This window comes from Ursus maritimus, unplaced genomic scaffold, assembly GCF_017311325.1.
Source record: "Ursus maritimus isolate PB19 unplaced genomic scaffold, ASM1731132v1 scaffold_22, whole genome shotgun sequence".
Taxonomy (NCBI): domain Eukaryota; kingdom Metazoa; phylum Chordata; class Mammalia; order Carnivora; family Ursidae; genus Ursus; species Ursus maritimus.
In genome coordinates this window covers 29,677,337-29,692,273 of record NW_024424675.1, presented here as the reverse complement: position 1 = coordinate 29,692,273, position 14,937 = coordinate 29,677,337, and the positions used below count along the sequence as shown (strand labels likewise).

Genomic DNA, 14,937 nt, shown 5'->3' with positions numbered 1-14,937 from the left:
TTTATTTATTTATTTATTTATTTATTTATTTATTTATTAAGATTTTATTTATTTGACACAGAGAGAGACAGCCAGTGAGAGAGGGAACACAAGCAGGGGGAGTGGGAGAGGGAGAAGCAGGCTTCCCGCCGAGCAGGGAGCCTGATGCGGGGCTCGATCCCAGGACCCTGGGATCACGCCCGGAGCTGAAGGCAGACGCTTAACGACTGAGCCACCCAGTCGCCCCATTCCCTATCATTTCAAATGCAACTTTCTTCATATTCCTACAGACACACGCAGTTTACTTCCATAGTTCATTCTGTTCAACAGGGCAGGACCTAGTTTTTAGATCCAATAGGCTGAGAGCTAGTTAGCCTTCTCACTATGAACTGGAAAACTTATTTCAGAATGTTGTTATTCTGGAGAGATTTTTTAAGTACTTCCCTCCTCCTCCAAACATCAGGCTATTAAATTTTAATAACACTCTTGTTTAAATAGGCTGTGGAATCCGAGAGCTGACACTGTAACCCAGTGCTGCGATGTTACCATTTCCACTTCTGTTCCTCTTCTTTCTTCGGCTTCTTTTTCTTGCTATCTGGCTCAGGAACTTTTTTATCTTTATCTTTCTCTTTATTCTTGGGTTTTTTCAATTTACCGTCCTACAAAGAAACATGGTAAGAAAGCAATTAAGTACCAACCACATATAAGTAGTTTTGAGGGGCCATTAGGAAGAAAAACTGGAATCACAGAATATTAAAACTGGAGAGGTTCTTAAAATCTAATGCTCTCAAACTTGACAGAGGAGTGAAAATTTATTGGTCTTTTTCTCTAGGGCAGTATTTCCCAAAACTCCCTGACAAATGATTACCTGAGAAAGTAGTTAAAAACACTCATTTTGCATGGGAAGAGCCTGGGAAATTATATATTTTTTTAGCCTCAGAGGAATGTTTGGGAAAGCACTGTTATAGAGAGTAATCCCAGTGTATTATCCTCACTTGTTTTTAGATCTATTCATCTTTAAACCTCTTCGAACACCATCAAATAATGGGAACAGGAGACCTTGTATTTATAGGATATATAATTTGAAAGGAAATTCCTGACTGAATCTGAGAAAGGCTGTGGGGGAATACTTCCTATCACTGTTGCTTGCATACACAAAGTCAGGAAGCAGTAAACAAGTGCTGAGGAGGTCCTAAAATAATTACCAATTCCTATGATAGTATTTCTTTATGGATCTTCTTTGAACTATGACCCCACATGAGCTGTCATTGTGGCACAAATATAATTAACATAGGAGATAAATCTCGAAACACGTACATCCAGACAAAAATGTGCTATTCAACAAGTGGGGGTCCTGCCGCACATGATATAAACTCTTTTAAAGAATATTTTCCTTTGTCTTAACTATCCAAGATCACTTTTTATTCAACAAGTTTTATATAGCTATGAAAAGTGGTTTTGAGTCATCTTAAAATCAGTGACAGAATGGCAGAGCTTGAAAGACCTTTATATAAACACTTTGATTTGACATATGCAGTTATAATCAAGTAAAACTCTGAAACGGAAGCTTGTTCACCTGTTCAAACAAGGTCATATAGTTGCTACTGACCATGAAGAGAGCCCAAGTTTACCAGAAAAATCATAGTGTGACTCATGGGAATGACTGGAATATAAAAACATTCTAGGACTACATGACAGGACAGCAATCCAGATAACTCAGGACTTTAAAGCAAATGATCTTTGGGGTAGAAGGAAGGGAATGACTACAATATTAAACATATTTTAAAATAGGAACGGAGAATACCAATATACAAGTATTTTGGGGAGAAGAAAGTACTAGAGAATCATATTAATTCAGATAATGTTTACTATTTAGCCTGAAACACACCACAGGAAAGGGAAATGTTATTCAGTTAAGACATTCTCTCTGAACAGCTTCTGAACAGGCATACAGATGGTCCCATCAGGAAACTACTGGCTACACTGTATATTTTCAAGCCTCAAAATGGGATAATCAGTCACTGAGAAACTTCAGAACAATTCCCAGAAATGAAAAAAAACCATAGCCAGTGAGTGAAGTTTCAGGACTGCTCCCGCCATCTAGGGTCCCAGCCATAAGAAGACCGTGTATTAATTCTAAGTCTTTCAAGCTTGCATTTTTCCCCCCTGCAGGGAGACGGCTGCTGAAAAGAAAAAAAAAAAAAAGTGTCCTTTTTTCCCAAATGGTTTAAAATAGTTATTACTAACTCTTCCGAACTCAGAGAAAGGTAGTATTTTACATTAACGGAACAAAGGCTTAAGGGCATACAGAAAGCATGGAAAGCTGAAGTTTTACACTTCTTTACTGACTAGTCTGTACTGATCATCTACATAAAACTGGAGTTTTTATGTTTTACTCTTAACTCCTTGAGTTGGTGCTCATAAACTGGAACTGCCAAGAACAGACTAGTTGTCAGAAAAACCAGTTCTCTAAATCTAGGACCTGACCATCTCTCTATGGCTCACCTACTCATTAATATATATCTTTAAAGATTTTATTTATTTATTTGACAGAGTGAGAGAGCACAAGCAGAGGGAGAGGGAGAAGCAGGCTCCCCACTGAGCAGGGAGCCCAACATGGGCTCGACCCCAGAACCCTAGGATCATGGCACGAGCCAAAGGCAGACACTCAACTGACTGAGCCACCCAGGTACCCCTTCATTAATAGTCTTAATGTGATTTCATTAAAGACCCTCTTCCTTCCTGAGGAGTTAAAAGATCAGCAAAATCACACAGGAGACAGAATAACATGTAGCTAGGACACTGGTTCCGGCATCAGACTGCACGGGATCAAATCCTGACTTTACTACTTAGTAGTTGTGTGACTTCAGGCAAACGATCTCAGCCTCTCTATACCTCAGCTTCTGCATCTATAAAATGCAGAGAATAGACAGTAGCAATATTTACCTCTTAATGGCTGTTGTAAGGATTAAATGAAAGGATTCATATAAAGCATTAATAGTGTTTGGCACGTGGTAAGCATCTATTACATTTGATTTTGTTATTATCACTCTTACTACTACTGCAATACCCTTAAAACTCACTGCTCCCTACTATCACTATCTTTACTTCTCATATTTCGATGAGCTATTGACTTAATATTTGTGAATCCACTTTACCCATGACCGAGGCTAACCACAAATGCACCACAAGAGCTAAGAACTCACTCAACCCCTTCTCTTAGGAGAGTGCAAGATTAAGACTCCTGTGAATTTCTGACATCCCTCTCTTGAATTACTTGCTAACAACTCTTTAGTACAAGAAACAGCAAGTGTCAAAAGGAATCATATTATTGTATTTTTAAACCTACCACAACCATAAAATAGAGCCCCTAGAAAAGTACTTGAGTTGAGCTGAGATTTTAAGGAAGGTGATAAGCCAGAAGGGAGGAAGAGCATGTGTGTTCCAGACAGAGGGAACAGCATGTGCCACATAAAGCTCTGAAGCACAGAAGAATCCAGTGTGGAAAAGAAACAAAGGAGGCCAGTGTGGCTGAACAAGCTAATTTAGAGAAGAGGCACAAGATGAAGGAAGGCACCAGATGCAGAGGTCAGACTGGGAGGAGTTGTGGTATGTGGTAAAGAGCTTGGGTTTCATCATATGTCCAAGGGGCACCCAATTAAAGGACTTTAAACACACAGTTACCCAAAGTGAGTGATGAGCAAGCATTGCTAGATATGAGTGCTAAAAAACAATCTTAGGGAAAACTCTTCCAGGTTGAAAGCCAAAGTATTATTTCTTGTTAACACTTCCTCTGCATGTATGAAAATGGTGTAGTTCCTCCAAAAACATCAGCTGGCAGCAGCACTATGGGTAGACACCTTGGAAGGCTAAGAGAGATCTTAAAACTCAGTGCCACGGCCACCATTACACATCTACGAGTTTTTCTCACCGTTTCCTCTACCACAGACCAATACATTCCCTAAAACTCATCTGCCTTCAAAAGTTATTTTACGGAAGACTCCCTACGCCAAACCCAAGCCTCCAAGGGCCACAGTCTCTGTACTAACCTCTTCTTCTTCCAGTTTTCGTTTCTTCTCTTTCTTGATATCTTCTGTTTTAATTTTCTTAGGTTTATAATCGGCACTACAAAGGGGAATACGAATATGCAATTAACACAACTTTGACATAGTACTTTTCACCAACAAGATCACGATCTCCAAAACTCCTCTTAGAGGCTTCCAATGCAGGTATGACCATTATTCTTGAGCGGACATTCTACAGTCAGAACAGGAATGGAGAAAGATGGCCTGACCAAGGACCAACAGTTATAGTCCTACACAGAACAAAACAAACAATTCAGACTATACACAGGCCTAGAAGAGAAGGGGAGTGGAAGGCTATCTATGGGAACAGACACCACCAGAAGATGAAAGTCTGGGAACCAAATGCCCAGTGCAACAATGGCTACCACAAATAATATTCGGCTGGAAAGGGGAGGAAAGAAATACTGTATGCATTCTAAATGAATACAAATGAGTTCACCAAGTATTTCCTCTCTTTCATCCACTTTCTACCATAAATCCTCTGTAGATTCCTGAAGCATAATAAGCTATACAAGATTGAACATAAGGAATAGAACTTAACCTCACGGAATCTGAGAAAGAGGTACACATAAGCCTCAAATAACTGTCATAAGAGCAATTTTATTATCTCTATACACTGAAACATCACTTAGGATTCACTGACAGGCACAGATGCTAGGAAAAATTGCTTTAACAGTGAAAAATTATCTGTGGTAGGTGATAATAAATTTAAGGCAACTTAAATAATTTAAATATTCTTTATGAATTCTGTATTATTTGAAATTCTTATAATAAACAGGCATTACCTTTTTAATATGAAAAAATAATAAAAATGTATATTCTCCATCTAAGCCTCAGATACACGACTTATTTGCTTAGCAAACCCTGCATCTCATAAGTCAAAGATAAATACGTTGCCCAGCCCATTAATCACAAATTCCAAATGACTGAAGTCAATTAATGCAGTTTTTCTGTGTACTGGAGAGACCTACATCACATTTATTCTTTAAACAAATCCTTTTTGTTTTCAAAAATCAAAGAAAAAAAAATACTCACTCATCCTCTTCTCGAGGTCTCTTTAAAGGCTTTATGTCCTCTTTATGAGGAGCAAAATAGCCATCATCTTCAGGTTCATCTTTAATTCGTGGTGGACTAAAGAGGAAAAAAAAACTAATGAGTTTGGGAACATCTACATTATGTTAAATAATCTAAAGTAGGAATAAATCATCTCACTGAGAAGGAGCTAATATAAGGATTAACAACATGCATTTGTACACATTATAAAGGTTTTCTCTAAGCACTTCTTTTCACTTAATATCTCACTAAAACCCCGTGAAGTAGACAGTACTGTCCTCACTTTATAGATGAACAGGCAATATCAAGATCTGGGATCAGGACTCCTTAATCTAAATCAGTATTCTTTTCTATTGTATCTTAGCTGCCTTTGCCAGCACCACCCAACCCACAACAGGAACAAACTTAAATTGTTCCCTCACCTTGCAGGAGGGATCTACTATATATCTAAATCCTCAAGGGATCTACTATGTATCTAAATCCTCAAATGATCCAAACTGATTATTTTAGTACTCCAAAAGCTAAATATAGCTTTTATATGGAAGGGAATAAAAATTTATTTCCCAAACTTGAACTTTAAAGTTCTAATGGAAACTAACCTTAGTTACATGGGAAAATAACTAAGCTGACATTACAACAAAAGAAGGGCATATGCTAAATGAGAGAAGAGGCCATAAACAAACTGAAGCCGTTCCAAACCAAGTCTAGTCATTGTTCAACTTCCTCCCTTGGTTTACTTACTTTATACACAGAAGAGTGCCTTGCCCTATTTTTATTAAGACGTTTTGCCTTATGAATATAAAAAGATCATTCTGTTAGACAACTATTTTGAACCAGAAAGAGGAAGGAACAAGTGGAGGAAAAGAACAAAAACAAAAACCCATGGGACCAGCAATCATCGCAGCCTTGGGATGTTCCCTGGCCTGACACATCTAGGCAGAACCTCACCATTCACAGCCAGAAGCACCTATGAAGCTAAATAACTCAGTACAGAGAATGCCTCCCAACATGAAACTGTCCGTCTCTATGGGGTCCAAAGGATAAGCATCCAGATTCAGCTGCCAAGAACAGTCAAGATATTTGTGGGGTTTCAATGCCACCACCCCCCAAACTCCCCAAGCATACTGGATCCCTTTGCTTGACTCAGAATCTGAATGTTTAAAGAGATTAGCTTTTCTTACTTCTGCACATTCCTCAAATGCCAATCTCTATAGCTGCTTCCCCTTACCATGGAAATCACTAGCAAAGCATCGAGTCCAGTATCTCCAAACGCTTTGTACCAGAAGGAAAGCAACAGTGCCACTGACCCAACTAGTTAAGTAAATGTTAGATCCTAGTACTGTCATGGGTGAAGTTAACATGTGGGAAGAGTTACTAGGCCTGAAGGAAGAACTTCTAAAACAATTTATCAGAAAACTGTGTTCCGCCCAGTAAAATCTGGATTGTCTACAAAGACAAACATGCAAAAGCTAGCAAGCAGTCCAGCAAAGGGAATACAGAGACCCGTGCCTGGAAGACTGCATTCCTGATCTTCTAACGTGGAAAGTCTGAAACTGAATCCTGGACGACACACCAAGTCCATAAAGTCTATTCATACCTTAGTGTTAGTTTATAAAAGTCCAAGGCGGTCTCTTGGCAGAAAATAGCCACCCTGTACTCACTTTATCTAAGAAATCAGAACACCTAGGGTAGTTTGCAGCTCTAATGCTTCTTAAATTGTATTATTCCGCATTCCTAAAACAGTTACAAAACATGCCTGAAGAGGGCACCTATTTCTCCTAGTCAAGGGACTCAGAGTACATGGCAGAATTTTAAAAAATGTTCCCAAATGAAACTGATAGTTCAGATTTTCAAGGAAGCAAAACACCCCAACACTTTATTCTAGTCAATATGCAAACCCCTCCAACATCTCCTAGGAAATCCATCCTGTCATTCAATGGAGCAAGTGAAAATATATGAACATAAACTTATGAAACTGGGGTTTTTTTAGGGAGTTGAGGCAGATGAGGAAAACAATCAAAATGGCAAAAATAGTACAGAAAAACTGACCTCTGGATTGTATGCATTTTCCTCTTCTTGAAAAGAGATCATGTATTTCTACTCAACTCTACACGTATCCCTAAAACGTAGACCAAGTAAGCTTCTATAGACTATAGATGAGCCTCAGAATACAGTAGTCACCCTTTTTCCGCAGGGCATATATTCCAAGACCTCCAGCGGATGCTTGGAACTATGAGAAGTACTGAACCCTATATATATACCATAATTATTCCTATACATACAAACTTATGGTTAAGTTTAATTTATAAATCAGGAATAGCAAGAGATTAATAATAAAAACAGAACAATACACTATAATAAAATTTATGAGAACATGGTCCCTTCCTCACTCAAAATATTTTATTGTACTGTACTCACCCTTCTTCTTGTGATGTGTGATAAATGCCTACGTGATGAGATGAAGTGAGGTGAATGACACAGGCATTGTGGCATAGCATTAAGCTACTACCGACCTTCTGACAATGTCAGAAGGAAGATCACCTACTTCCTGACCGTGGCTGACCATGGCTAAACGAAACCACAGAAAGCAAAACTGTGGATTAAGTTGGGGGGGCAGATGGGGGAAGGAATATTGTATTACTAAGGAGGAATTCAAAATAGGGTTTTTCAGGATACTCCATAATTACTACTGACTATGATGTTTCTTTTGGGAGAGATGAAAATGTTCTGAAATTAAGAGTAGGGTAGGGCAAGGTAGTACAACCTTGTGAATTCACTAAAAACCAATAAACTGTACACTTTTAAAGGGTGAAATTTCTGGTATGTAAATTGTATCTGAATTCTAGAAATTTCTTCCTGTCAATCTTCTCCACTCAAAATAGCCTTCTGGGAAATGTGCTGGTCAGTTTCACTAAATGACACTTCAGAGATGGGCAAATTAGCTTAGACCAAGTCCTCTCACTGCAAACCTCCATGGAAACCTAGAGGTGGCCAGGTCAGTACATTTTAGGTAAGTTCAGACAACACTACAACATGCACAGCTGGCCAAGAGAAAGAGCAGTCAAGGTAGAAGAGTCTTACCTAGAGAAGCCATTTTCCTTCTCCTTTTTTATTTTTGCATCCCCAGAGGCTCTAACCTGAAAATAATAGTAACTGATTAGTACCTTGAAGGGACTAAAGAAAAAGCCTCTCTCTCATTTGAGAACATCTGGCCTCAATTCTTGGAACATCTTGATTGCAGACTTACTCGTATTATTAGCAAAACTGAACAAGTGAAGCAAAGGTCTTCACATTTTCCTAAGACTCGTTTTTTACAGTTCTTCAGGGTGAATCATCCAATTTACTGAGAAGTGTTTCCCCTCAAAAATGGCAGCTTTTTACCTTTAAATGATGGCAGGCCCCCCCCCCCCCAATAAATATACTCTATCTCTCAAGGACTTGCCCTTGGTAGTGCAGAGAAAAAACAAAACAAAACGGAATAGTCTGTTTCCTGCCTTCTCTGATTTAGGCAAAGTACACTCACATTCCCCCTCCTTTCCCAGACACTTGGTCTTTCAAAAATCTTCAGACATACAAAAGGATACACATATATATGTATGCACATGCATGTACACACACACACACACACACACACACACACAGACACAAACATATGGTATCTCTGGAAGAATACAAAAAAATAGTCAGTATAGTGGCTACCTCCAGAAAGAGAAAGATAAAGGACAATGAGCAAGGGGTAAAAGGAAGGTGTAATTTCCTTTTCTTTTCTTTTTTAACTCACGACCCTGAGATCAAGACCTGAGCTGAGATCAAGAGTCAGATGCTTAACTGACTGAGCCACCCAGGCGCCCCAAGGAAGGTGTAATTTTCATTATATTCCCTATTTCATATTGCCTGAATTTATCAAGTACCAAAATCACTTTCTTAGAAACTAAATTAAAAATATTTTTTTATTTTTATTTTTCTATTTAAGATTAAAAAACTTTTAAAGTTTTTTATTTATGTAAGCAACGTCCACACCCAACTTGGGGCTCAAACTCATGACCCTGAGATCAAGAATCACACAGGCTCTTCTGACTGAGCCAGCCAGGTGCCTCAAAACGATTTTTTTTTAAAGTCTACACACCATACCCCTCATTTGTAGCCAGATGAGCCTAGAGATTTTGAGAAGGCTTATACTAGTTATGCTGGAACCAAAAGCCACAAAAGCACCAGCATCACTAAGTTTCCACTCAGGAAGGACCTCATTCAACAGAAGACCAACATGGCCCTAGGCCTTCTCCCAAAACCAGAATTTTCCCCATAAAAGAACAATGGCATTTCTAGAAACCTTACATTCTTAATTTACCCATTTGCCATTTAAAGTAAGATAATGATATGGATAGATCTGGTCTTGTGAAATCCAGTGGTAAAGGGCTTTGGTTTTCATAGTTTATGACTGATGCTGAAGTCTCCTGACAGAGACCTTTTCACTCAAAGGCCAAGAGATCTTACTGTGCAGTGAGGGTACTTTTATTACTTGCTTTTAAAGATAAAGAAAATGAAAAGTGAAACCCACAGCTCTTCCTTCCCCACTGGAAAATTCTGTACCTTTTCCTCCTTTCGTTTTTCCTTGTCTCTGTCTTTATGTTTGTCTTTATGCTTTTCTGAACTTCCATCTTTGTGTTTGGTTTTCTCCTTCTCTTTGTGTTTCTTTTCAGAATCTTTATGTTCGCTGTAAAAAGTTTTAAAAAATTAAAAAAAAAAAAAAAAAAGACACAAAGAGTTAGCCCAGAGTAGGGACCACAAGGGTTTATTTCACAAGATCAACTCACAAGATAGCCTAGGATAACATGAAACCATGGAAACTTACAATGCTTTAAATAAACAGTACTGACAGAGGTTCAAGTAGAGGCTCTTGGCAACTGGACTTTATCTTGTTTGATGTTTTTATTTTTTTTGAAGGAGCAAAGGAACCAAATAGAGAAACGTAGTCATTCTAAACATACCAGGACTTTTTTTTAAGTGACTAAGAATATACAGCAAGCCCACTGTTTCTACAACATTCTACCAGCAAAAACTATGACGGATGAAAGCTCTAAACTGAGCTTTCAAATCTGATGTGAGAAAGTAAAAACAATTCACACACAAAAAATGCATTTGGTGGCTCTGCGCAGTGAACAGCCCAACAACACAGTAGATGTTTCCTGCTAGCTTTAACTAGGAAAAGCTAGTTACTTCTAGATGGCGCTTATAAACCCTGCTTGGTCCTTCCTTCACAATAAGAAAAGACCTAGCTAAAAGTAAAGACATGTCCTGCGCTAAAGGTTTAAAAGCCTTGCTTTTAAAGGGGTTTGTGGACATACTGGTAAGCACTGTAAAGGCACTACTCCTCTGGAAAACTAAATATGACATTAGAAAGCAAGAGCCATTAAAAAGGCTCATACCCCAGGATCTAGCTCCTGGAAATTTCTTTGGAAAATAACATTACAAATGATGTTCATTTTGATGTTTTCCATAACAAAAAACAAGTAAGAACAAACAAACAAAAACCACCAAGAAAGGAGATACAACCTTAGTAAGGAACAAAATGGGGAACCTGTGATGTATCTAATTACACAGCTCTTATGCTATACTTTGTGAGCCCTATGAATATATATGGACAATGTTTATGGCCATGCATGGAGGAACGGGAATATATAAAGGGACTGCAACCATATAAAAGTGTGCATGTGGACAAAGACTAAAGAGGCAATAAGCAAAAATCACAAGCTATAGTTTAGGGTGGCAGAACACTGGAGAACTGTTTTCTTCAGTGCACTGGGCAGGCAGTTTAGGAACCTGTCCACTGCACCAACCGACATATTCCACAAGTTAACAAAAGGGACTTGAATTCAAATGCTATGAACTGGGGAGCCCACCCCAGACGCAGGAGAGCTGGCAGCAACCCCAGCTGACAGAGACAGGCCTATAGTCAGCATCGGTTCCTGCCTTTCCCGCCACCACAGACTGCATTTCCCATCTGTCACATTTAGCCTTCAGCCCAGAAAAAGTAGATTTTACCAGCAATGAGCTCATAAGGCTATGTCTATCTCATGGAGTTTGTTCTAAAGACATTTCGCCAGCACACCTGGGCACATCAAAGGCAAAAAAGGGAGAAACAAATGATGGCAACCAGTTACGTGAGAGCCACAGAACCTAGATCAGAAAAGCATCTGCTGTCACATACATCTCTGTGCACGAAAAGAGTCTCAACTCAAGATAGGCATTTGGGTAATAAGCAGAAGCAGGAGGACAGAGGGACTAGAAGAAAAAGGACTACAGGTTTAGGAAGATTCAGGAACTGTCAGATGGAAAGAAAACAATGCCCACTTTCCCTTGTTTCTATACTCCTCCCTCTATGTTGCTCTTATTAGGACATTATTTAGATGTGCCACATAATGAAGAACAGGTTTCTCCATAAGCAAACTTTTCCTGTTAACTCATGACGGCTGCGCCTAGTTCCAGCACCAAGTTTCCCACCAGGCTTCTTGTTCTCAGTACAATTACAATGTCACTCTCCACTCAGCGTATTCTGGTAATCTGTTTTTACCAAAATGCAATGTTTTACCAAAAAATTATCCTGTACTTTGTAGAAAAATGGCTCCCAACTTCATTAGCACGCTTATTTCCAGTTCTCATTAAACTCTCCAGCTTTAGAATGACTGATGAAACAGCAAAGTTGCCGAGATTCCAACGGATTCTTCAGGAGTTTACACATATGAGATCATAGCTTACACGTATGAAATCCTATTACCAGTAAGGTGTGTGAGCTTACTATTCCATTACACAAGCATTGTACATTTTAAACATTAATTGTAGAAGGAATTAATGGTCATCTACACAATTTGGAACAATTACATCCACAATACTGATGGATAAATACCTCCCCACATAAACAGTAAGAAAGACTCCCACTTTATAAGAAAGCATTGTGCTTGGTGTTTTTATATACATTATTCCATTCAATCCTCACAACACTCTTGTGAGGAAGATTTTATTGTCCCCTTAGACCGATTTAGAAACAGTGGTTCAAAGTCTAATTCAAAGTTACAATGTTAGAAAGAAGGGAAGCTGGCATTTGGATTTAACTCAGTATTTCCATCTCCAAGTTCAGAGCACTTTCTGCTAAATCAGTACCATCACATGTCCATGAAACTGATACCTACCACTTAAAGTAGACTGGTGTTGGAGACAAATGCATGGCAAGTCTGAGATTTGACATATAAGGTCAAAACTTTATTTTACCATCAAGTATAAACTTTCTAGAACAAAGATCTTGGATATCTGAAATGATAAACCCTTTGGGATAGCTGCTCCTTATTTTGTCTTCCCATGAAACTATACACGGTTGATTCAGGAATCTAAGTTTAGGAATGCTCGATCTTCCTCTCTGTTCTACCTTCCCCCATTCTCTTTCTCAATGAAAGCAATTCCTAGAAAGAACATTGGTCTGCTTCACTAGCAACTGGCTTTCTGGCCTTCTGGGGCACCTACCTGTATACACAGTATTGTAAGTACATACACAGCCCTCGAGTTTTCAGCTTTGCTGTTCATTATCACACCAAACAGAGATCAGGGAAGAAGTCAGCAAATGACAAAGCAATGACACAGTACCCAGGCCACCCCCAGGAAAGTGAAAAAAGTCAATCATACTTCCTCTGCCTACTAACCAGAGAGAAATCTATTCAGGAAATTCAAAGTTCCTGCTAGAGTAGTAACCCTTTTATAGGTCATAATTAATCAGAGACCAGAATGAGATGGAACTATCAATGTGCCTTTCCAAAGGAAACCACTCTCCTCTATTCCCAACTGTTCAGATAAAAGAGAGCAGGTATGGATTTTTATATACTAAGCGAGTTCAGATGATTCAGGACTGAGGACATCTTGTGGCACAAGGCATCCCACTGTAGACTTAACTGGGTTTATGAAGTCCTGAACACGATACTAACAAGTGTACTTGTCAAATGCGTTCCTGTCCCTGCCTCCAGAAATAGAGCACAGAGTACTGGGAGTCTTACCCCCTCATCCATAACTCCCATACTAGCAGGAGGGCTGGCAAAGAGCAAGACCCAATGTCAGTCTTTCCTAGAAAATCTACCTCAAGTAAGTAGCAAATGCATTTGGGGGACAAAGTCCTGTGACACAGAACCATGTCTAAGGCTGTGCACCATGGAAGGTTAGAGGCAGGATTTGGCCAGTGGTAGAAAATAGAGCCAATCTGGGATCAGTTAGATGGACTCATCATCATCATTCGGGATTTCCTAAAGTGTACCTCTTTTTCCAAAAGGCTTAAAACTAGTTTGACTTTCATGGTGGCTTAAAGAGCAGCATCTTTTCCACTGATAACGAATTGACATAAAGTCTGACCAAGGTAGAAGAGGAGTTCGTATGTTGTCTGTTTGTTTTAAGAGATGTTACCCTCTTCTTTATACTGATCCTGCCACTTTTCCATACATAATAGACACAATATGTGAAAGTCACAAAATAAGCTTCAGTACAACTGAAGGCTACAATACTGGCCAGTTCAGAGGCAGTGCACAGATGACTGAAGCACTAGAAAAGCTTCAGTGGGGCTACAGAAGAAGAATAAACCAGAAGAAAGCTTACTACCACCCACAGGAAGAAACCCAAATATCTGAAGAAAAAATATATTTTGAGGTGCCTGGTGGCTCGATGGTTAAGCATCTGCCTTTAGCTCAGGTTATGATCCCAGGGTCCTGGGATAAAGCCCTCTGTCAGGCTCCCTGCTCAGCGGGGAGTTGACTTCTACCCTCCCCCCACTCTGCTCATGCTCTGTCTCTCTCACTCACTCTCTCTCAAATAGATAAAATCTTAAAAAAGAAGAAGAAGAAGAAGAAGAAGAAGAAGAAGAAGAAGAAGAAGAAGAAGAAGAAATAATACATTTTAAGAATGAGTGTAGTCTGGGATACACTGAAGGCCAAAATACAAATAGTAGCATTCCTAGAACCTCTGCAATGGTCACATTTTTGGATGAAATATGAGTTTCACTGTTAGAACTCTGGGAGAGAAAATATCAACTATTGGCCAGGTTCAGGAGCTGACTTCTTGGCTCAGGGCTCAAGTCTGTCTGGGAATAAGATCCACCACACTAGCAGAGCCTGGACAAGCAAAAGTCAATGCCAAAGAGAACAAATGGAAAGATTCAAAGCCACATCTCCAGAGTATTCATGCCTGTCTTATGCTTCATTTAGCTAAATTCCACTGAGGAAAAAGGTAACCTGTGCTATTTTTAAAGTGATAGTGAAACCTCTGGTCTGTGACTTCTGCTGAGGCTGAGCAAACAAAGAAGGTTGACCAGGGTTCCTGTAAGACATGAGGCAAGAGTGTAGAAGTAGGGAGATGGCAGTAGGAAGCTAGGAGGAAAAAGTATTCTCCTTTTGGCCTAGGAAGGCACTTGCTACCCCTTTAGGGGAAAAACAACAACAACAAACCTGTGTCTGATATTCTGGGAAGCTAGGATATTGGCCGTGGGAAACCATTTAAATCTATTAAGGAAAACAAAGTCTTGTCCTCTATCACCAATAAAAAAAAATACTTAACAGATATTTGAATAGCATTAAGTGTCACACACTCTTCTAAATAGTTTAAAATCCTCATAACAAAACTCTGAGGTAAGTATTAGTATCTTCATTTTACAGATGTGGAAACAGACACAAGAAAGGTTAAGTAACTCATCCAAGGAAATACCTCTAATGAGCGGTAACAAGGATTTAAGCTCAGGCAACCTAGCTCCAGAGTCATGCACTCGACTATTCTGTTACATGACTTCTCAAAAAAA

General features: G+C 39.2%; 1 protein-coding gene across 2 annotated transcripts in view; it reads right to left on the bottom strand.

The window, feature by feature from the left end:
* The window catches only part of TOP1 (DNA topoisomerase I), an 87,716-nt gene that overhangs the window by 34,053 nt on the left and 38,726 nt on the right, over positions 1 to 14,937 (bottom strand). The window contains exons 4-8 of one of the 2 annotated variants that reach the window (XM_040638311.1): positions 9,708 to 9,831; positions 8,199 to 8,254; positions 5,100 to 5,195; positions 4,029 to 4,104; positions 526 to 638 (exon numbers count right to left, since the gene is read on the bottom strand). In XM_040638311.1, the coding sequence (XP_040494245.1) occupies positions 526 to 638; positions 4,029 to 4,104; positions 5,100 to 5,195; positions 8,199 to 8,254; positions 9,708 to 9,831 (465 nt within the window). The remainder of the gene's footprint in view (positions 1 to 525; positions 639 to 4,028; positions 4,105 to 5,099; positions 5,196 to 8,198; positions 8,255 to 9,707; positions 9,832 to 14,937) is intronic. The other variant, XM_040638313.1, reaches the window with a different exon arrangement.